The sequence below is a fragment of the Ochotona princeps genome, chromosome 21 (assembly GCF_030435755.1).
Source record: "Ochotona princeps isolate mOchPri1 chromosome 21, mOchPri1.hap1, whole genome shotgun sequence".
Taxonomy (NCBI): domain Eukaryota; kingdom Metazoa; phylum Chordata; class Mammalia; order Lagomorpha; family Ochotonidae; genus Ochotona; species Ochotona princeps.
This window is the reverse complement of record NC_080852.1, coordinates 10237107-10261230: the sequence shown is the minus strand read 5'-3', so window position 1 is coordinate 10261230 and position 24124 is coordinate 10237107. Positions and strand designations below refer to the sequence as shown.

Below are 24124 nucleotides of genomic sequence, written 5' to 3'. Positions count from 1 at the left end.
AAGCATCTTGTCCATATCAGCGTGTTTTGTTCTCACAGCTGCTCTATGCTGAGGCCCTTTATTGCACTCACATACTGCAGACTAGAAAATTGAGATTTGGGCATGTCATGTAACCCAAGTCATGTAGCTCAAGAGTGAGAATGTTGGGATTTTAACCAGGCATTTTAATCTGGAATATATGCTCATATCTGCTACTTTCAATGCCTCTTCACTTAAGGTCCTCAGTGACTCAATATTTCTACCTCTGGTTTTACTGAGTTGGTTTCTTCTGTCCCCAGATTTCTGAGTTAGTATACCATAATTTGAGTTTTGGAGGGTCTATCATTATTCCTGATGCCACAGTATTTCTCTCTCAACATGTGGTTACCTGAGTCTGATTCATTGTGTGAGGGAGAAGAAAATTCTGATACATATGTTCATTGAGTGTAAGATCTGTCCTGACTTGGGGATTCTTGTAGTGAGAAAGTTATTTATATAAATTAAGAAATAGGGGCTGGTGACACAGTGTTTGTGAAGTTGGCATCCTATATTCCAAATGCTACTTTGATCCAGCTTCTAGCTAGTGCGCCTCGGAAGGCAGTGCGTTATGGATCACTGGGTACTTGGTCCCTGCCACTCACAAGGAAGAGGTTGCTGGAATTCCTAGCCATGAACTTAGACCTAGCTGTTGCAGGTGTTTGGGGAATGAGCCAGTAGATGGAAGATTCTTTTCTATGATGCTCTCTGCCTCTCAAAAAGAAAATGATTTTTTAAATGAAAGAAACTAAGGAAATATAGCAGAACCCTAGAGTTCAGAGTATTTTTTTCACTGGATAATTCAAGCAAATTGTCGCACTAAAACTTCTCCAACATTGATGTTTTAGTGTTTTTTGATTCCCTGAGGTGGGCTATTTGTTAGGAGACACTAAAATGTACCCATTGAGCAGATGGTTTTGTCCTTCTGTGATCTTTGCCCTCCTAAAGCTGGCTTCTCCAGGTCAGAAAGAACCCAGGCACTTACAAACCTGAAGCCTGAGCTTCGTAATCCTGGCTCTGCATGGCTCCTGGGATTGCAGTCAGTGCAGCCATATCACAGGAAGTACAATGGCTGACATGCAAATAAAGATATCTTTTAAAGCTTTCCTGGAAGTGCTGCCTGGCATTTCTGGTTAAATCTCACTAGTGGAACTTAGATGTATAGCCATCTTAGCTCATGAGAAGCTGAGAAGGGTTTGGTGTTGCATGTGATTGAAACCATGACTTTCTTTGGTTCTTCCTTCTCCCCAGAACTTTGTACCTCCTTTCAGTTCCCAATAAAATCCACCTAGTTTCTAAAGCTTTTCTCCAGTAGAAGTAGGATCTTCCAGATTTACATTCTGCCAGCTTTGCAAACCTTAGTACAAAGGGAATATTTTTACCTTGGTTATTTCAGTCAGATACATCATGCTGAATCTTGCTCTACCATCCCTTAAAGCAGCAGCTCTTTCCTGAGTTAGTGGCTGTGATCAGGTGTGTGAGTAGGTTGATCGGCAAGCCTGGATTATATTTCTCTATCTGGAGGTGGCAGCAACAACAGCCTGGTCTGGGCTGTGTCAAACTTTATCTAGGTCTCCCACAAGGATGATAGAGGCCTAAGTCTTGGGCCATCGTCTGCTGCCTTAGGGAACTGGCTATAAGAAGAGCCTGTACTTGACCGAGCATTCATATGAAATGCTGGCGTTGCAAGCAGTGGCTTATTCCACTGCACCACAATGCTCACCCCTAAATAAAATGGCTTTTAAAAATTGGAAAAGAAAAAAACCTTCCACCTTCACACTCTTTTCCATATTCTATCATTAGATTACTACCCAGCTCTAGATTTTTAAAGTATTCTTTCTTCTAAAGTACTTTTGGTAGAGGATTGTATAGTGCTCGATTAATTACTTATACCTTACAGGGGCTCGGCTTTTTAGAACCTTTTCAACCATGGATATATGATTGGGGGCATCATAGTTAGACAGCATTAGCTAGAATTCTCAAGTGCAGTGTCATGGAAAGTAGCCTGATGTGAAAGACAAAAAACATGAGTGAAAGCCCCTTCAACTTTATCTGCTTTTATTACCTTTCAGTGATCTGGCTCTTAGAGGCCATTTCCTTGAAAGGAATGGAGTGTTAAGAGCATGCCAGGCACCAGTGGCAGCTATGGGAAAAGGAGCTCACTCATGGTCATGAAATGAGGAAATGGCAACATTCAGATTCTCAGTTTAAAATATCCTCTAGTAGGAGATTGACATCTCTTTAACTGGAGTATGCAGAAATGGGAAGCATATTGAGAGTGATGACATAACCAACTTAGAACGTGTTGAGAAAAGTTACTGGGGAGGTCAGAGAACTCTAAATATTTTATTGTTCCTAGTTCAGTGTTTTTAAAACACATTTTTGTTTTGTTTATATATTACACATATATCCCATTAAGATAATACAGTGTCTTATGAAGCAGATGAAAATAGAAATAATGATCATGAGATAAACTCAATATTAAGAAATGCTTTGGGTGAATATTTGACATCATGGTTAAGATGCTGCTTTGGATTCCTGTGTACCATGATTGGAATGTATGGATTCAAATTCCACCTCTGCTCCTAATCCTAGTTTCCAGCTAATGTACACTGTGGGGTCAGCAGGTGATAGCTCCAGTATCTGGACACTTGCCACTCAAATGGAGACCTGGATTAAATTCCTGGTTTCCTGCTTTGTTTCTGACACAAACCTGACTGATACGACTCAACTAGCAGATAGGAGGTCTCTCTCTCCCTCTCTCTTTAACCCTCTCCTTTCTCTCTCTTTCTCTCCTTCCCCGCCTTCAAGGATTTAAATAAATTTTTTTGAAGATCAAATGTTTTCCTTTTTGCACAGTCAGTGTATAATTCTTTTCTCCACTCTTTTGGGGGAATCCTATCAAGACGATCTTTGATTTAGAGAGTTCTGAATAAATGTGGAGAGTCTCAAGTCATTACCAGGTGATTAGAGCCAAATTGTTAAGCAGTAAAGATTTCAAATTCTAATGTAGATGTGTTTAGTGGATTTTAGTTTATAGGATGTGTTCTTTCTTGTGGATAGTGTGGGAAAGGAAGCTTGAACAGCCAGCAGGGTTATTCACCAGGGTACCCCGGGGCTCCAGCAGCATTGAGCCCTGGGAAAGCATTTAAGAATTTGTTGAGGGAAAGAAGAGAAAAGACACATTGCCTTTTTAAAGCTTTATTCTGTGCCAGAAACCTAGAGTATTTATTGTCTGACCTGGTGATTTACCAGAAACAACTATAATTTTGGCAGACTTTCTGTGTTGTTCTGTGTTGTTTTTTTTTTTGACCACTAAAGTCCAAGTTTCATGATGAGACAAGTCTAGCCGATCTCAGTGTCTGAAGCCAAACTGTGGTATCTGGTACTTTTATATTTATAAGCACCAGACTCCCAACTATTATGAGATGCTGTAATTTCTCACTGATACTTGCTTCCAGTATTCATGGTCCTTCCTGAATTACTGTGGAAGGAAAGATTCAGATAGCAGAAGTCCTGATGATTTTGGAATGATTATTATTCCATGGATCCATTTTTCAAATGAGATTTGTGTCCTTGGAAGCACTTTAGAATTTCTCTTTGCTGGGAAAGCTAACTGGTTAGGGAAAATGTATATAGAGTTAGCTGGTTGATTCCTTCTATTTATGATAAAGTAGTTGTACTATCACCTTCAGGATCCGCCAACCACCTCTGGACTGATGCTTTTGTTAGTATCCTCACTCAATGCCATCCAGCATGTTGAATTGAGTATTGGAAGGAGTTTAGGCTGTGGTCAGACTGGCTGGAGATTGGAAATGGAATGTGCCTTTCCTCAGAATGGAAGAAAGTGTTTTGCTTTAAGAGTCAGATAGGTTGCGTACAGATGTATGTTTTGGGGAGTTTTACTTCTTGATTCCTAACATGATCAGATATCAACTGCAGAATTGAAGCCAGGAGCTTATTCCAGGTCTCCCATACCAGGGCAGGATCCCAAGGCTTTGGGTCATCCTCTACTGCCTTCCCAGGCCACAAGCAGGGAGCTGGATGGGAAGTGGGGCAGGAACCGGACAGGAAAGGACAGGACAGAACAGGACTGATGCCCATATGGGTTCCTGGCACTTACAAGGTGAAGATTTAACCACTAGGCTATTGAGTCAGACCAGCGTTAATGCTGTTGTGCACGTCTGTGTCGCTACTGTGTATGTGAACCCAGCACTTTGCTTCCCCAGACATAAGTAAATTGTACAGAAATGAAACAACACATAAGACCTGGAACCTTATCAACTGAATTAGCTTAATGAAGATTATTTTATTGGGGAAGCATTCTAGAATTCCTTATGATTTATGAGAGAATTACAGAGTAGATTGCCTTTCCTCTGTCCTTGCACAACTTTAGCCAAAAGTTTTCTTGGACTTAAGTCAGAATTGCCTGAACTTTATATGGCATATTTTGTTGTCCAGACTTTCTCATAGGCTTATAAAGATGTCTCCCCTTGAATGCAAAAATACTATCATGATGATAGTTTGGTATTATTTTTACCTCTAGTTTTGAACTACATCCCAGTTTATTGGATTATATTCCAGTCATTGTGCTAAGATTTTTTTCATTTATTATAAATTCTAATTCTCATCATAATGAGATTGGATAATTCTAACTTGGCCATTGTCACAGGGAGTAGAGGTGGTTTCTGCCTGAGGAAAGAGTTTTAACAGTTCCTTCAGACTCTCTAGATTTAAGCTGGCCAGATTCTTACCTTGAAGGACTGTGGCGTTGAGACCAAAGGGTGTTTCAAAAAAGATAATGACATCATTGTCAAAGGTGAGGAATTGGTGTTAGCAAATGGTTGGTACAGTGGCAACGAACGTACTTGGGATACTTGTATCCCATGTCATAGTGCTTAGGTTCGAGTCCTGAGTGCATTCCCAGCTCCAACTTCCTGCTAATATTGCCCCCCTAAGAGGCATCAGGTGGTGGTTCAAGTAGTTGGTCTCTGCCACCCAGATACGAGACCTGAATTGAATTCCTTGCTTTTGGATTTAGTTTGACCCAGCTCTGGGCATTTGGAGAGTGATCTAACAGATAGACCAATTCTCTCTCTCTCTGCTTTTCAAGTAAATAACATAAATAAGTTTTATAAGTAAATAAGTTTTATAAGTAAATAAGTTTTATAAGTAAATAACAAACATAAGTTTTTAAGGTGAGGGATAATTAGGCAGGTGTTATTTAGAAGCAGAAATGTTTTGGATTTAATGGAAGTTTTGGATGTATTCGAGTTGTTGATGAAGGCAATGGTTAATTCCTTTAGACTTAAGAATATGCCATCGTTTTGCTGTTACGGTGTTGCTGGTGAGGTAGCCACGTGTGACCCCAGCATCGCATACGGACTCTGGTTCAAGTTCTGGCTGTCCTACTTTCCATCAAGCTCGCTGTAGATCCAACACAGGATGGCCCAGATGCTTGGGCCCCTGCACCCATGTTGAAGATCTGGGGTGAAACTCCTGAATTCTGGCTTCAGACCAGCCCAGCTTTGGCTGTTGCTGCCATTTGGGAGGTAAACCAGCGGATGGAGGATCTCTCTCTGTCTCTCTCTGTAGCTCTGCCTTTGAAATGGAGCTCTTTTTTAAAAAAAGAAACATGCTAAGTTGTCAAGAGCCCATGATTAATAGGCCTTTACCATCACGGAGAAGACAGGGGTGTTTAAGATTAAAAATGTAAATTCAGCCTTTGAGGTGGGGACCCAAACAACATGTAGTGTCCTCCTCTTGTCCACATACTGCCTTCCAGACACTACCAGGACTACCAGGAGCTCACCTAACCCCTGCTGTTTACTGGCAGGTGGAATTTGGAGAGCCTGGAGTAGATAAGTTGCTCATTGAAGCCCTCACAGCCCTGCTGAGACCAAGGTACAACTGATGTCAAGTCGGTGGCTCTCCTCCGTGAGCCAGCATGGAAGATTTCTCAGCACCCAGGTCTGTTGTGTCTGGGTTCAGTGCTTCATCCGAATGCCAGAAAAAGCATTTGCCTTCCTGCCAGTTGGATTTCAGAATGTGATTCCTGATGGTGAGACACATACCTACCCACATGGAACTACATGGATGTCTATTAATATAGATAATTGACTTACTTTCAAAGCATCTCAGAATTAGTGACCATGGCTTTAAACTATGAGATTAGAAACCAGGTATTCCAAGCACCTGGCAGTAACTATTTGTTGAATAAATGACCTTTATGTAATCTTATTAAAAGGACTCAGACTCATGTAATTAGGATTATCTAGCAAAGACTGAGCTTCATGGACCAGGATGAGTTCAGTCTGCTTTTCAAATTAAATACATTGGAGGTCTCTGCTGTGTCATGAGCAGTTTTAACGGTGTGTCTTCATTTAAAGAATAATAATAATTAAAAAAAGCTCTCTAACTACCTGTTGTAGTCTCACTTAAATCTGTATTCTGAGTTTAAAACCTTACACTTGTTTGTAATTTCAGATTCAGTTATTTCTAAGGGAAAGGGATGCTTTACAGATTGAGAGCTAAACTGGGAGCCTGGGAGTCACCTTTATCACTGTGGCAATGTCCTCCAGGGAGTGTGCATAATGAAATCTCTCCCATTCTTTCTTAGTACTTTTTTTTTTTTTTTTTTTTTTGGTGAAAGACACTGTCAATTAACTGAGCTTGGCTGTTGCCATAAATATGAAGCAACAGATGCTGTACAAAGAGATTTCCATTTATTTATATTGGTGTACTATATACATTTGTATCTTTTTCCTGCCCTTCACAAAATAGTTCAGAAAATGCTGTATGTGATATTGGTGCTGCTAGTAAAGTATGAAGCCTTGATGTGGTTGATAACTAGTCATTTTCATTTAAGATGTCTTAAGAATGCTTTACTGTTAATTGAAAGGATTTTTTCCCCAGTATCACAGCCAATGACTTGTCTTGAGCAGCTAATTAGTGCGATTATTCCACAGCTGCATTTGCTACAGCACAAAGGTTTGCTCCTGTTTTTATCAAAAGGATCAGTCTCTTTGGGAATGTTTTAACCTGACAGGCTTTGAATAGTAAGACCGCTTATTTATTTATTTATTTTTAAATAGCCACCCCTCCCTCCTTCCCTTAGCTTAGGAAAGTACATTTGAGCTTTGAACACAGACTCAAAAGTAGAAAAATAATTTTCTTTTGATGCTCTTTTAGTATAGTTTTCCGGAGTAGATGATTTTACATGGAGATTGTAATACTGTTAAAATAATAGGCGAGATATTAAGATCATTTAGTTTTGTGCACATCTGTAGGACATGTGAAAAAATAGGTAGGAAGGAGGGGGTTAAGTATCGGGATGCTGAAGATCTTCAGGAGAAACTGGATATAGTCACACATTTCCTTTCAGTATCAAAATGCTATCTGTGATGGACCTATCAATTCTTCTTCTAGCCAAAGGATAACTAATCACTCAAGTCATTTCTGCGTATTCAAAAATCAGCATACAGGGACATATGTTCTACCACCAGGAAAAAAAAAGAATATGATAGCTTTCTATGGTGGAAACAAGAAAAACAAAAGAAAATTTAATTGACTTATGACTCTACTCCCAGGCTGACAACTATGATCATCCTCACTTTGTGTTTTTTTACATGTGAATACCCCATACATCGTATATATCAGAATATGAATGCACATTTGACTCCTACTTTACTATGAGCTTGTGTTACCTGCACTTCCTACTATGGTTGAGTGGGATTTTTTTTTTTAATAAAAAAATTTAGCTGGTGTTTTATTGAATTCATGTATTACAGTTTACTGAACCATTCTCATAGGCCACATTTTAGGGGAATATTAATATTTTGTAATTTGTAAAGAATTTTACAATATTGATTTTTCCAAATTTGTATTTTTTACTCAAAAAATTATCTGTGAAATTTCTGATTTGAATTGAATGCTTTTATAGCTTTTTGATAATGTTTGATAATGCTGTTTTTGAAAAATAATTTAATATTTACCAGCAGTGACTCAAAGAAACACTGCCAGTTTGCTTTTTCTAGTTATAAACAATTAAAAGAAAAACATCTGAGTCCTACCTTGTGTCCTATTTTACTTGCCTCTTCTAATTTTATTATATAACATACTTTTATTCACGTCAATAAATGTTTTAACACCATTTTTAGAGGCTGCATGCTATTAGATTAACCTATGTCAGTTTACCATTTTTATAGTGGAAATAGGCAAAGCATGGTGTAATTTTTATGACATGTGTTTTGTTTTCTGGAACTGCAAGAGGGAGACCAATACTTCTCCCAATGGTTCCTGTCTTTGAGGCACTTTCAGGAGCGTGCGTGATTTCCAAGCTTTGTTTTACCTCTTCTTAGGTGGCAGGACTGGGGTTTGTGCTCATAGCAGAAGGATCAAGGTACAAATATGTAAAGCATGACTTAAGAGAATATTTAAAACTTCCCTTTTATTCTGTTTTTAGATAGTCTGGTTTTGTAGTGTTTGTCTTAAAAAAAGTTTAAAAAAATATATTGCAAGACACAAGTTTTTGTATCATGATAATCACAGTGACAAATATTTCTAATATTTATTGAGACAGTATTGTGATACTCGTTCTAGGGGTCTTTTGTGAATGGTTTTTAATTTACTTTCACAAAATACCTAAAGTGAAGGACTTTAAAGTGTAAATGATACCATTGAAATAATTTATAAAAATCATCTTTCACTTTTACAAATGAGTTAATACGTGAAAAATATAATTGTCCTTCTTTTCTGGGTATGGTGACTAAGGCCGACAGAGGTTTACTAACTTTGATGAGAGGGCTGACAGGATAAGTAATCAAAAACCTTGTTTAGCAAAATTAGAAAGTCTTGTCCTTTTACCTTATGACTAGAGGTTAAATAATTTTGCATAGAGCGCATCTAAACCATTAGAAGTAGGCCTCATGGGGACTGCACAGCACACTCATACTGGAGGGCATGCCAGGATGCATCAGAAGAAAAGAGGGTACAAAGAAAACCAAGCAGAGAAGAATTGGGTTGTCAAACCAGCTTGTCTTCTGCCCCCTTCCCCAAAGACTGAGGTCGAGTTCAGTGTTAATGCTGTGGCCCAAATGCTTCGTTGGTTAATGATGTTTTATCTTATGAAAGTTTCTCCATAGCAAAACTCACCTTTTCCTTCAACAGTTCCCCATTAAGAAATTTTGTGGACACCTTCAAGAAACTAGTAGGGGTAGTTATTTGGTTAAATTCAGTTATCCCAAAATGCAAATCAAGCTATTTGTTTATAGATGTGGAAATCTGGGTGCCATTAAGATATAGTACTTCCTGCCACTACATATGGCAGTGCCATATTTGGTGGTGATGAGTAGCATGCAGCATAAAATGTCAAAAAAAATTAAACTGCCGGATAAAAATTTCTTGATGCAATCAAGCCAACTTATTTTAATTCAGCTACTAATGACTTCAATCCTGTCACCTCGTGATTTTCAATTATGTGGAGTACCATTCTACGACTTGATTATATTCACACCAGCTCATTTCATACTTTGGTGCAATTTAGGATACCCCAAAATGTAAGTGAAGAGTCTCATTAGAAAACTAAATGTTACGTGCATTTTTATTTTCCCACAGCAGTTCTGCAGAGCATCCTGGGGCCTCCAAGCCTCCGATAAGCTCCTCCAGTATGACATCACGCATCTTGCTACGCCAGCAACTCATGCGTGAGCAGATGCAGGAGCAGGAGCGCAGGGAGCAGCAGCAGAAGCTGCAGGCGGCCCAGTTCATGCAACAGAGAGTGCCCGTGAGTCAAACACCAGCCATCAACGTCAGTGTGCCCACCACCCTGCCCTCTGCCACCCAGGTGCCGATGGAAGTCCTCAAGGTACGTGAATGCTGCTCTTGGTTGGCCCACACTCTCCTCCATTTTCTTTTCCTAGGTGTTTTATATGGATCACAATGTCTATCTGGTCTTATCAACCTGTCAGAAACACACTTGTAATTGCCAACTCCATGAATTCCTTCATGACTTTGTATGTTTAAAGAATGGTGCGGACTTGCAATGGAGTAGGAGGCCTCAGTCAATGGTAGAAAAACATCAAAGTTCCATGAGGAATCACAAGTAGGAAGAGACAGAATGGCTATCGTTTCAGGAACATTTCTAAGCATAAAAGTTATCTAAAGCAGGCCTTTTGTCATAAGTGGTCTGTATTTTTTTCTGTTTTTTTTTTTTATGTTCTATTTTTTTTTCTGTAGTAAATAATGTTGGCTATAGCATCTTTTAGAAAGTCCCTTTAGATATAAAACTGTGGAAGAGCTTTCTGCACTTTAATAACCAGACTACATAATCCTTTTACTGAAATGAGTTGTCTGCTTTGGGTCTCTTTGATTGTTTGCTGGACTAAAAGCTGCAGGGGATTGTTAGCGTCATTCTGTCAGGGACATATAGATTCCTAATTACTAGGGAAAATTGTAACAAATCTAACATCTCACAGTGTGTCTTCTTCATGCCATGGGGAGATATTCCTTGTTTAAAAAGAATTGTATTCCATTCTTATTTATGAGTGAGTCAAGAAAGTAGAGAAACTTTCTCACCTTTTAATTTTTTTAACCCATTCCCCTAATTGACTCATTCTAAAGGGTCTCAAGTGTTACTGTTCATTAAACAGTGTGAACTTTACACACTGGTGATTCATTGTTGATCTTTGCATTCACATTCTAGCATCCTAGAAAAAAAGAGAAAAGGAAAGGAAAGAAAAAGGAAGGAATATCTCCCATGATTTAAAGTTTACTCTTAACGAATAGAGAGATGAAGGGTTATGATTCTGGGGTGAGTCTGTATTCCTTTCCTGGAATTAGGAACACAATTCTTGAAAATCAAATTTAAGATCAATTATTTTTCATTGGCAATGACTCTTTCAAATTGTAGAGATGAACAATGGAATTCTTTGGTAGAGAAACCAACTAAAATTACCTTAAGGGAAAAAGAAAAGATCCAGGTGGTTAGCAAATAATGTTATTCTTTCATGGTTGTTCCAAAGTCTGAGTATTGCCACAGTTACTGGATCCTTAGTCTTCCTTCCTTCCTCAAGTCAAGGCAGGGCTTAATACTCTGTAATGTCCTACGTATTGGATGTCTCTCTTTTGTTTGGGTGAGAATGAATAATCACTAAGTTTTAAAAATGAGATTCATGTAAGACCTAAGTTATTTCCTGATTGCAAGAACCATAGTTATTTATCTGTATTTCAGGTTATTTAAAGTCATGTGAATTAAGAGCAAATTTTGAAACAGTTGACATGGATGTGGGCTGGTAGTTGGAAAGTAATGTTTACTATGACAGTAGAGTGTGTTAATTGAAATGGGTTTTCCAAATAGAGCAGTTATATCCAGTGGTGAAGAAATGACACAACTACAAATGTGTTAAAACATCATTCACATATTGTATTACAAATGGACACAACTTCCAAATGTTTTTGTTTCTTAAAATTTATTATTTTGGAATTACTGAAATTGAAACACACAAAGTTGTACAAATGGCATATCTGTTTTGCTCATATTTTACTGTGTCCTGGTAATACTGGGTACACATGCATCTCCTAACAGAAATGCAAGAAAAACTTCTAAAGTTAAAGCTCAAATAAATGACTAATATTGGGAGACATGGTCTAAATAAAAGTGAGCAATTGAAAGATTTGGATTTCATGCTGAATAGTTTAATCTCTTTTTTTAGCTTTCATGGTTTGATACTACAGTTGTATAAGCTAGTGAAAAGTATTGTATACATGAAAAGGAAGACTTGTTGGTGTAATAATATTTAGAGGATTAATGATTTTTTTAAGACAGTTTCTAGTACCCTTCATAAGTGAAGGACCAAATAAAAATATTTGATTTAGGAGTCTGAGAAACCCCAAAGATAAATTTCTTTAGCAATCTGTTGTATAATGATTAATAAGTAAAGATTTAATGATTCTTAAAAAGAATACATATTTTTAAAAGTTTTATGTTTACATTTGTCTCTTGTAGAAAGATAAATGAGAGAACTGTAATCCCTTTGATTTCCATGTAGTTTTTATTAAATTATAAGGAAGTGAAAGATTAAAGAGAGCACAGTTAATTTGTAAGATCTTAGATAATTTTTTCCATCAGAATGTGTTTTTCAATGAATAGGTAGTGTCAAGTATACTAACCAAGTTTTTTTTGTATTATAAATTATGTTAAATATTATCTCATGATTTATATAAAAACATTTTTATGGTATATGAGTAATGCATTGCATATGAATAAATTTTATATAATGTATGAATAAGTTATTCATTAATTTTTGAATGTTTAAATTGCTAAAACCGAATACTGGTGCGTCTCGCTGGAGATGAATATATGTATTCAGATGTGCTATGATGTCTTAAAGAATCTGTGAAATTCTTCCATCTCCCACTGGTTTGCAAGAACTTAACGAAATAAAGGTCATAGTTAAGTGTTTTACAGGCATAAAAACTCATCCTACCAACATCCAGTTACTGGGTGGAATGACGGATTTTGAAAAGTTAAATTAGTGTTTTCAGGTTAATCCCTTTCTTTGGCGAGTTATGCTTAAAATATGAAGCTTTGCAAAGCATGTTTAAAAGTTGTTGACATCTTGTAAACTTAGGACCATTTGGAATTTCTACTAGAGACTGGAAATTTGTCTGACTCTTTCCTCAACATGTGGTAGTTTTTTAGTCTGTAAGTTCAAGGAGGTTTGCAGCATTTTCATTTGGTTGTATATTGGAGTCATTGATTTATGGATTTATCCCTCTACTATTTCTCATGAGTTAGAATGGTTGTATTACTCTGCATCCTTTCTAGATCTCCTAAGAACAGATTCACACACTTGAGTGTTGCAAATTAAGGATGTTTCCTTACTGCAAATTACCCACTTCTTGGAGTGTATAATTTTTTTTTACAGTAGTACATGTATTCTATACTTCAAACTGTGAATGATCAGAGAAACCATTAATAACTATTAATGAAAGAGGATTCTTCCACAGGTGAATTTCATCATTTATGATAAACATACAAACCTAAGGTTTGAAATTTGTTATAGCTTATTTTCAAACAAAAATAGAATAACCAAGACAGACCTTGTAGATGTGTGAGGTCTCCTGGCTATAGAAGCACCACGATACCAACCAGAAAATTGTCAAATTATTCTTCACGTCATTACCAAACGTCTTTTCACTGCCTCAGCTCTGTTGCTTCGATCGATTAACAAAGTATCTGGTTACTCTAATCTAGGATTGGCAAATTTGTCAGGGTTTATTTCCTTACCACCATTCCTGAAGTCTACTCTGACAGCTTGTAGCTTGAAAACATTATAGTTTATAAATATGTAGGAAATGTCCAAGGGTTTCTCATTTCATCATCTCTCTCCTTCATTCTGTCCTTTTGTCTAGCTATTTAAAATTTTGAAGACAAAGTCTTCTTTCTGGAATAGGTTATACATTTTTCTGTTCTGCTTAAGGGAAAGGTTATTTGAATGTTTTAGAAAGGATTTTAATTGCTTTTTGATATTTTATTTTTTATAGTTGGAAGAAATTTAGTTTTAAGGGTTCCCCGAACCCCAAATCATCTCAGAAGTTGCAAAAATTATTCCATAGTTAGGCGTAACTCTCGCTGTTCATCAAATACAAAAACCCATATGGCTGAACCCTGTATATTGTAAGCAAAATGTATGTTGGCACTTACTTGGTGGTTATCTCAACAGTCTTGTATCCATTTGCACAGACTCTAGAGAGTTGGGATGGAAGTCCTGCTTCTGAAACCTCTGTTCTGCAGCTGATATTCTGTGAGACTTCACTAAATTGCTCATTTTTCTCTGCAACTCTACTTGGAGTGGAATTTGAATATGTGTCATATTTTTGGGGCATAATACATGAACAAGGACATGAGGAGTGAGAAGTGAGTTGATAGGTTACAAAGTAGCCGAAGGGACTTCTCCCACAGTCTGCACTGGATTTTGCTGCTGATTTGTTTAGCCAGAAATACAGAACTGGGATGGCAGAAGCAAATTCACCCTCTCAGATCAGCTTGTTTTGGTTCCCTTAGAGGAACCATTGCTGTAAGTATTATCCTCATAAGATAAAGACCTGACAGTCCTTTCTTGTCAGGGCTGACATAAGTTCCCAGTCACCAACCTTGATTTCTGGGATTGCTTATAGAACAATTTTTGGCTTTAAGACTACATTCTTGTTCAGGAGGACAAAGGGAATCTAAATCTAGGTTCCACAAACAGCTCCCTCTTCATTTGCATAGACTTCGTTTCCAATACAGTCTTTGGATCACTCCATATTATAACCAGGTTGTCTTCCTTCCTCTTTAAAAATAATTTTGTTGATCTTTAAAATTCCAGATCATGTTTGTTAACTTTGAGGAGATTTAAATGATACAGCAGAATAAGCCAACAGACATCTCTCCCTCCCTTTCATCATGCACCCTGCAGATAACTGCACCAGTTTCGTGTTCAGTCTTACTTAAAATCCTTTTCCAATGCTGTGATCGTCTCCCATGGGAGTGAGGTCTGAGGAAATAGTCTGTTCTGACTAGGTAGAGGCAATGTGGTATTTCTCTTTGTTCATATTTGTGAGTGGAACAGAAGAAACTTTCTGCTTCCGATTGCCTCTGCTTTGGCAAATACAGGATCTTCTGCCTCTGTGATTGTTAGGGTGTCACGTGTGCCCATGTGTCCACAGCTTGTGTCCCATGTGTCCCATGTTTGCCTCAGCTTGCTTCTGTGGCCCTGTGGGTAAGGAGCTGGTCATCTCAGGTTGGCCTACGAAAATGTTCTTTAGACTTTGCTTCTGCTGTTACAATCACATTTTCCACAGGCCAGTAGGGCCCAAATCTAAGCACATGTTTGTTGATTGGTGTTAGATTCAGTGTTTCTGTCAGCACTGCTTTCAGTGGAGTTTCAGTAATGAAGTGCTGGCTGAATAGTCATCTTTGCTTGGATCTTTAGGCTTGCGTTACTTGAAAGAGCAGACCCATGGGGAGTAACCATCTAAAACCAAATATTCAACCTGCATACAGCTAAGCCTGTGAACTGGTTCCACATTTCTGAAAACACTGAAACATCAGCTCTCATCGCAAGCTCACTTAGTGATATTGGCATGAAATTGAGGGATGTTTCCCCTCTGACCACAGAACATTTTTATGAGGCTATGAGGTACACTAGAATATGGATAATTTGATTTCATCCAGTAGTGGATGGGACCACCTGGGTTCAGGAGACCCCTGAACCAAGTGGCACCTGTCTTTGAGATGAAGATCTGTAATGTCTTCTTTGTGTGTCCCTTTTTCATCTCTGAGGGAATCCTCTTTGTGATGCCAGGAGAGAGGCATCTGCTTGGCCCTTTCTCAGTTTTTCCTGTTCGATGAAACCATCTGGTAGGTGCAGGCTCCTTTCGTTTACACAGTATTGCTGGTTGCATCCTTCTGGAAGTGATAGGAGCATGGGAGGGACGTTTTTTAAAACATCTGGACGTAGTTTTATTTAGTTGTAAATGGTGATTTCTTTTTAAGGTGATGGCACCTGTAAGGTATGTATGCAAAATAGGGGTGATATTAGCGCTTGTTTATGGAGGGCAAAAAAGGCTGTAGATGTCACAGGGGATTGTAACAGAGTCAGGGACATAAAGAGATAAGCAGTTTATGTGGCTGTTAACATTTTATGGAGAAGAAGGAAAGGAAGTTAGAAGGAAAATGTCTGATATGGCTGCTAAAGGAAAAAATGTTTTACCAAGTGCTAACACTGGAGTTTTCTAGTGTTTGACTCATTGAGTCCCCAGATTGGTCTGTGAGGTGGCTCGCTCTTGCATCCTTGTCTCACAAAGGCAAGAACTGAACCTCACACAGTCACCAAAGTAAATAGTGACATCAGCATTTGAGCTTTCTGAATTGTACTTTACAGTGATACTACCTCTCATCAGATGGGCGACCTGAGAAACTTTAAGAGGCAGAGGCTCAGCTCTCAAATGCCATGGCCAGCAGGGCTCTGTAACACATGTTTGTTAGCACTTTGGGCCATAGCTTCAAAATAGAAATTACTGATGTGGATGCAGTGCTACTGCGAACAAACTGCAGGACAGAAGGCAAGCGTGCTTCCTTGACTACCTTCGTGTTAATTATGGTGTGGATTGGGTGGCAGGATGAATGTTTCTTATCGTTTAGCTCATTTGACCTTTCAGCAACTCAGAGGAGTCAGTAGAATGAGCCTCAACTTCCAGCTGAGGAAGCAGAATAGAGAGATGATCCTCAACTCCCTGGGAATCTACACCTCACTCTTTGTCTACACCTCACTCTATCTGGTGCTAACCACTGTGTTGTTTCATGCATTTTGCTTCAGAACTTCCGGGCAGGATCTGTAGAATTCTTGAAGACTGCCAGGAATACGCTATGATAGAGCTAAGTGTGAGACAAAATTAAAAAAAAAAAAGATACGTGGTCATAGGTATTTGAGTTGGTAGGACTTTTATCTATTGAATAAAGTATTTCCATGAGTTTCCTGATGAAAGAACTGTATACACTTTTACACTGTTGAGAGTCTGACTGCATGGCCACATTTACCAGGTAACCTCATGGGTTAGTGTCAGCATTAAGGATTAAAAAGCAATGTCATAAAGGTGTTCATAACAATATATATAAAATTGAAACTCAAGGTCAGTAAGATTCTAAAGATCTTGATGGTCTAGCGTATCACAATTCCTGTGCTTTACACTTCTATGTAGTTCAACAATATATTTATATTGTGTTAAATGGTTTTTAATTACTCGTTGAAGTAGAAACTCATACTTCTCTGAATTCAGATTTTCTTCTGGATTTATGGTTGTATTTTTAGTGTTTTCTTACCTGGCATCCCTTGCAGTATTATATCATTTGGTATGTGTTAGTACTTAAAATTGCAATGTTGGTCCTGATTGCTTCTCTGTTTGTTTTTTAGTGGATATCAGCTATAATACATCTTCACAAACATTACCTACTTCATCTCAGTTTGTAAAGTTAGAGTTGATAGGCTTCCTCTATAGTTAAGCTTTTGAACAAGAGAGATTGTGGACAGGTGTAAGCAAAATCTATTTTTAATTTTGACCTACTAAAATAAGTGGGTGGGATCTGCAGTAAAACATGTAAGTAAGCTAGGTCTTTGCTCAAGGTTATAGCTACCATTAGTAATAGCACATTGGTTCTTGTCCTAAATATGTCTCTTTTTATTGACTTGAGTATCAGCTTGAACTTTGAGAAAGGCTTAGGTTCTGGTAATATACCAATATTTCAGATATTGTTTATAAAACTATGTTTTTACATATTATGCCTTTGTGAGAAGGAAATATGTAACAGATAGAGTCCGAGGCTGTTAAAGAATATTCATAAAAAAGATGATTTTAACCACTCTGAAAACAGTTGAGAATGTTCTAGAAAAGGGTCTGGATGAATCTCTGCCAAATTGTTCCTGCTAGTTATCTGTGGAATGGGTGTTGGTGTTGAAGTGATGGTGATCAAAGGCTCAACTTTTTTTTTTTTTACTAGAGGAACGTATTAATGCATTCTGCATGTAATTAAAGTGGATGTCTGTTGCATTTTATTTAAGAGTCTTAGCAAGCCCAGTTCACCCCCAAGTTTGTGGGTGAGCATAATTATTCTGTTATGTGAATTTACTAGACTAACACACATTATGCAACCCCAGGGGTATTACTAAGAAGGTGTAGGAATTCTGGAAACTAAAAACAAGCAAAATGATTTGAATCACCCAATTGTGAATCATTTTAAAATGTAGTTAAGAGGCTCAGAATACGAAGCAAAATTCAAGTTTGTTCTCCTTTATACCATTAGGCATAACTTTGTTGTAATCTCTGCTGTTGGCCTTGGGTTTTATATAATTAAAATTTAGGTGCTGGAAATTTTGTTGAACCTTAATTGGAAGTGACAAACCAGAGACATTCCTGCCGGTTAGGAAAGGCTTAAGAAATTCTTACTGGCTAAATTACAAGTATGTAACATTTTTTTTTTCTGATCAGTGCAGGGTAGTTCAGACAGTCTAAAGGTGACAAGATTAGCTCTGTTTTTCTAGTGAAGTAGTAAAATTAGATTAAGTACTAGGCAAAGAACCTTTCTTTCTTTCTTTCTTTCTTTCTTTCTTTCTTTCTTCCTTTTGAAAGAAATCTTACCTTGAGGACTTCTGGCTGTGGAGATCTGGAGATCGCTGCCTTAATTAGCCACATGTTCTTTTTACCTCCTGGGAAATAAGTCCAGGATAAAATTGGGGATCAAGACATAGACGTACATTGACTTAGCACACGCCGCTAAGTAATTCATCAAGGAATGTTGGTAATTAGTCCTGCCTCTTTCAACTCTTGGCTTATTTTATAAGACCAGTTGATTTAAAATAATGCCTGCTGATTTATTACCCACACGTTTCAAGACTGGGACTTGGCTCTTAAACAAAAGCAAGATTGTGCAGTGATGGAAATGTGCCCTCTTGTTTTTGTGTTTTTACAAATTCTGAAGGGCCATCTATAGTCCCTTATTAACTTTGTTGCATTTCCTTTTTCCCTATTCAGCATTTTACTGGGCCTTTCTTTTGTGTCTTGGTGAAGAGAGAGAGGAGCAAATTAAAACACACACACACACACACGCACACACACGCACACACACACAGAGGCTCCTGGAGGTTTTTGGATGTGAGGTGCTTGTCAAAATCTGTTAGCTCACTGTGGTTTGATGGAATTTAATTTGAATCCTTAGTCTGGTTAGACAAGCTGTAGTAATGGCCTTTGGTCTTCTTGCATTGTTAAACATTTGGTGATATTTATAACAGCCAAGTTAAGCTTAGGAGATTGAATTTATGAAATACACAGAACTTTACAACTTCAGCCCTTGTGGTCTTTGAGTGTCAAATGCCTGTTAGTGCTGACTGGTGTTCTTAATTCATATTGTTGGATGCGACCATAATCATTGCCCTTGTTGAAAATGTAGCTTAGCCTGCTTCCAGTACCTCACTAAGTGAACATGGATATGTTCTCTGTTCTTTCTAAGCCTCAGTGATGCCATCTGTAAAAAGGAGGGAATGTGCTTACTCTGGAGAGTTTTGGTAGGAATTAAATTAGATAGTTCACTAATGTATTGCTGTCTCACAGAAGTAAATGTTAGTCACATCTGGATATCCAAGTCTTATATGTCTTTCATCTAAAATATTATAATTTCAGCATGTAGTCATTATGTATTAAATCTTTCATATTGTCTTCATAAGTGGATGTGTATTTTGCCCTACCGATACACTTGGATGCTAAATTTTCATCAGTTGCTTGATCTCTGTTTAGATTTTTATAAAATTTATAGTTGAAAAATGTAGATGCATAGGCCCATATTTAAAAGATTTATCACAACTAAGCTGAGTATGCTTTTACATCTTCATTTGACATAAATCTAAATTTGTATGCCATTGAGTTTAAAATTTCTTAAAGTGGTCACATTTCCCAGACCCAATAACCATTTGTGGCTTTTGGGTTGGTAGCACAGTGCTGGGAAGAGTGAAAGTGCTCAATAAGGTATTCTTTTTTATTGTTGTCACTAATAAATAACAAGTCTTATAATTATTCATCATCGAAAATAGTAGCTTTTACTGTTATCTCCAAATTGCCATCTTCATGTGCTACTGTTGTACCCATTTGGTATTATTAGTATTATTGCTTTCCTCCATCTTCCCATAATGAAAACAAAAAAGAATATAGGCATTATTTTCTTTGTCATAATTTAGAACCCAGATTAGTCAATATGTCTCATATATGTGTGACATTTTCTTTTCTTTTTAAAGCTTTATTTACCTACTTGAAACTCAAGAGTTATCGAGAAAAAGGGAGAGACAGAGATCATACATATTCAGAGATTTACTCCCCAAATGATTGCCACAGCCAGGTCAAAGTCAGGAGCCAGCAGTTTTTTCTGGGTCTGTCGTGTGAATAGCAGCGACCCGAACACTTACATCATTTTTTATTGCTTTTCCCAGGTCATTAGGAGGGAGCTGGATCAGAAATGGAGTAACCAGGACTTGAACTGCTACTTCTGTGGCATACAGGCATTGCAGAATACAGCTTTACCCATTATGCCACAAGGCTAGCCTGAACATTTTCTTTAAAAACAGCCTGATGGGGCCCAGCATAATAGCCTAGTGGCTGAAGTCATCGCCTTAAACGTGCTGGGATCCCATATGGATGCTGGTTCTAATCCTAGGAGCCCCACTTCCCATCCAACTCTCTGCCTGTGGCCTGGGAAAGCAGAAGACAACCCAAAGCATTGGGACTCTGCATCCATGTGGGATACCTGTAAGAGGCTCCTGGCTTTGGATTGGCTCAGTTCCAGCTGCTTCGGCCCCTTAGGGAGTGAACCATCGAACAGAAGATCTTTCTTTCTGTCTCTCCTCCTCTCTGTATTTGCTTTTCCAATAAATAAATAAATCTTTAAAAACAAGCAAGCAAGCAAACAAACCAGCCTGTTGTAAGAGAGAGCAGTGCAGTTGTCACTCTTGATAGTGTGGCATTTTGATCTGTCTTGGCCAATGGCCTTCCATTCAGCGTGAGCTTGGTGACAGCTCTTGACTTGTTAGTCACACATCTTACTCACACTCTCAATTCAGATTCTTTTCCAACCTACACACATCACACTTACATAGCACCTGTCTGGTGTGTTACAGGGTCTGAAACCTTGGAAATACTTTAATGTTTCATCAGTGTTCTTGGTGCTTAATCAATAGCAAAATTAATTCTGGATTGTTCTTTAATGTGTGTTTTATAGTGGCCTAATAGACATAAAGGATACCGAAAACTAGGTTTTTCTTTTTTTCTATGTGAAGATCTATGTATTGTTTAATCATGAAGGCAATTTCTAGTCTCAGTTGACTTGTAGAATGTCTGTAGGAAATTTTAGCATGGTTCATAATACAACAAAACAATTCCATTTTCTTATGCATCAGGTACCCAGGTTTTCAGTTTTGATGGTCAATTGCTTATTAGATTGTAAGTAACACACTTAAAATGGTAAATTATATTTTGTGGGGGAAACTTCACCATTCTTAATGAAAACAGTGAATCAATTATGTTGAAGTTAGTACTGTGTAGGAGAGATTAAGTGTTTTCTTCATGTAAAACTGAGAGTCTATAAAATCACATAATTAACCAATTACAACAAACAAGAAAGCTGAGAGTGAGAAAATGTATTAACCATGTTATGACTTGCAGGAAAGAAAATCATTATGTTGTCGGATTTCATGATTTACTTAGAGTCATCTATCTTAGTGTTTATTATTTAATAGCTTCTTGTAATATTAAGTTAATAAGCATTTGAGCCGTGATAGAATTTATTCAAGTTTCCTGATTGTTTTCAGATTTGTTATAAAATCACATACCTAAAGAATGTTTTTTCAGCTTGTTAAGTAACAAAGTCTTGATAGAACTTATTAGACAATGCTATTCATACAAATGCTTTGTGTCCACTTTTATTGACACTTGGCACTCCTGATAGCTCACAGAGAAGACACGCTGAAAGTTCTAATGGTACTTTTAATTCTAATGCCAAGTCTTCTTTCAGTTTAATATGATACTAAAGGCATTTAAAGCCTAAACTGAAGTAGTGTTTTTTGAAAGTATTCAATAGCTCACGGGTTCATTAGAAATGCAGATTTACTATGCTGCCCCCAAAACTACAGAGCCAGTCTCTGAAGGAAATGTCTGTGATCTGCGTTTTAACTAGCTCTCTGAAATCTTCTAAAGTATGAAGCTCGAGTTTGGGAATCACTGTTGCGGAACAGTAGAAATTCATTAATTAATAAGAGACATGAGGAAATGTAGGTACAAATGAAGTCATCCAAGTTTCTTCGTTGCAGGACGTTTTAGATTCTTTAACACAGAGTTGGGGGAATATCTTCCCTCGTGGTACAACAGGCAAGAACTGGGAGGAGAGACAGTGTGATAATAGGTAGAGGAAATGTTGCCTTGAATTGATCCTTGGGCAAAGTATCTGGTAGCTGTTTAGGGTATTTTATACAAGATATAAATTTCATTCTATACATTTGTTTACATGAAATTGATAAGAACTGATTAATTATATCAGATCCCGAAAAGGTTTTCTGAGGAGAAAAACAGTGAAAAACTCTAAGGTTACACACTTCAGAGCAATGGCTTTTTTTTTTTTAAACTAAAGAAACCAATGGGACTTTTAAATAACACTGGGGGAATCCATGGAATCATGTGTATGCAAACATTTATGAATTAAATACATACCTCATTATATTTATATTATCCCTCTCTATTTCAAATCAACATAGAAGATACTGTCATGAAGTACAAATTGATACCAAAGACATTTCCTTCTGTTTTGAAGTATTCCAAGGGGATACTTCCTAATCAAACATAGTCTTGGATATTTGCATTTTGAAAATGATTAAGAGCCACTTTCAAAATTAGTTCATTCTGTTTCATTGAATTTTTATTTGCGAGAAGGAATGAGGGAGAGAAAGAATGAACAGAGCATCCATCCACTGGTTCACTCCTTGAATGTCCCCAACAGCCAGGACTGGATAGGACAGAGTCAGGAGCAGCAACTCAATCCAGGCCTCATGACATGGGTGGTAAAGACCTGATTACTTGAGATGTCCCTGCCATCTCCCGCAGTCCGCATTGATGACAAACAAGCAGAGATGAGAATCGAACCAAGGCAAGCTAACCTGGGACTCAGGTGTATTAACTACTAGGCTAAATATTCCAGAATACTTTTTTGAACCATTTTAGTTCACAGAAATGGAGCAACATCAGATATCCCACATATCCCCTGCTCTCCTGTGTGTGCAACTTCCTTTGTTATCGGTATCCTCCATCACAGGATTGCTTTCGGTGGAGTCACTGTGCCTACGCTAATATATTGTTAGCCTCCAAAGTTTATGATACTTTTAAAAAAGATTTACTTATTTATTTGAAAGGCTGAATTACAAAGAGGAGAAGCATAAAATACAAGCCTGCATCTACTGGTTCATGCCCAAGATGTCTGCATCCTCAGGGGCTGGACCAGGTGGAAGACAGAAGCTAAAAACCACATCTGCTTCTCCCATATGAGTGCAGGGGCCCTTGGGAGTCAGTTACCAGTTTCCTAGGCCATCATCAAAGAGGTGGATTGGGGGTGGAGTCACAGGGACTTGAACTAGCAACTGTATAAGATGCGGGTGTCACAGGAGGTGGCTTTACCTACTGTGTAAGCATGCTGAGCCCTAAAGTCCAAACGTCATGTTATATAATGACTTTGTCCAATTAAAGCCTCATCCAGGATATTTTTACTGCCCTAAAGGTCCTCTGTGCTCCATATGCTTCTCTGAAGTTAAAAGCTACTTCTTTCTTGGAAACTTTTTTTGAAATAGCAAATATAATTTGAATTTTGCTTTTGGGAGCTACTCTTGTTTATCTTATTTTTTAAAAGATTTATTTTATTTTTAATTGGAAAGTCAGATATACAGAGAGGAAGAGAGACAGAAAGGAAGATTTTCCATCCATTGATTCACTCCCCAATCAACTGCAATGGCCGGAGCTGCGCTGATCCAAAGCCAGGAGCGCAGAGCTTGCTCTGGGTCTCCCATACAGGTACAGGTCCTCAGGGATTTGGGCTGTCCTCTACTGCTTTACCAGGCCACAGGCAGGGAGCTGGATGGGAAGCAGGGCCATGGGACTTAGACTGGTGCCCATATGGGATCCCGGTGCATGCAAGGGGAGGACCTTAACCACTAGGCTACCGCAGCAGGTTCTCTCGATTCTCTTTGTATTGATATAGTTGAATGGTAACATAAAGAGACGTTTCCCAGGGATTTCAGACTTCTGACATATATTGTGACTCAGGCAGGACTTGATGGTCAGTCTCTGAGAATGGAGATCTTTCTACTGATGTGACCATGATCCTGGCTTTGACCTTTAGATGGAGCATTAACATCAACAAGAAAAACTTCTTCTCTCCTTTCTTTCTGTGTAGTAGAAGGGGACAAGATACTCACCTGCTATGGGAATAAATCAGAAACCACTTTAGCATGTCTCTGGGAACATCCATTCTGTGTCATCAACCTTGCTT

General features: G+C 38.0%; 1 protein-coding gene across 7 annotated transcripts in view; it reads left to right on the top strand.

Annotated features, from left to right (window-relative positions):
• MITF (melanocyte inducing transcription factor) overlaps window positions 1-24124 on the top strand; it is a 222271-nt gene that overhangs the window by 127117 nt on the left and 71030 nt on the right. For 4 of the 7 annotated variants that reach the window (XM_004581608.4, XM_004581609.4, XM_004581610.4 and 1 more), the window contains exon 2: window positions 9631-9880. In XM_004581608.4, coding sequence (XP_004581665.1) covers window positions 9631-9880 — 250 coding nt within the window. The remainder of the gene's footprint in view (window positions 1-9630; window positions 9881-24124) is intronic. The other 3 variants (XM_036497421.2, XM_036497422.2, XM_058678963.1) reach the window with 1 other exon arrangement.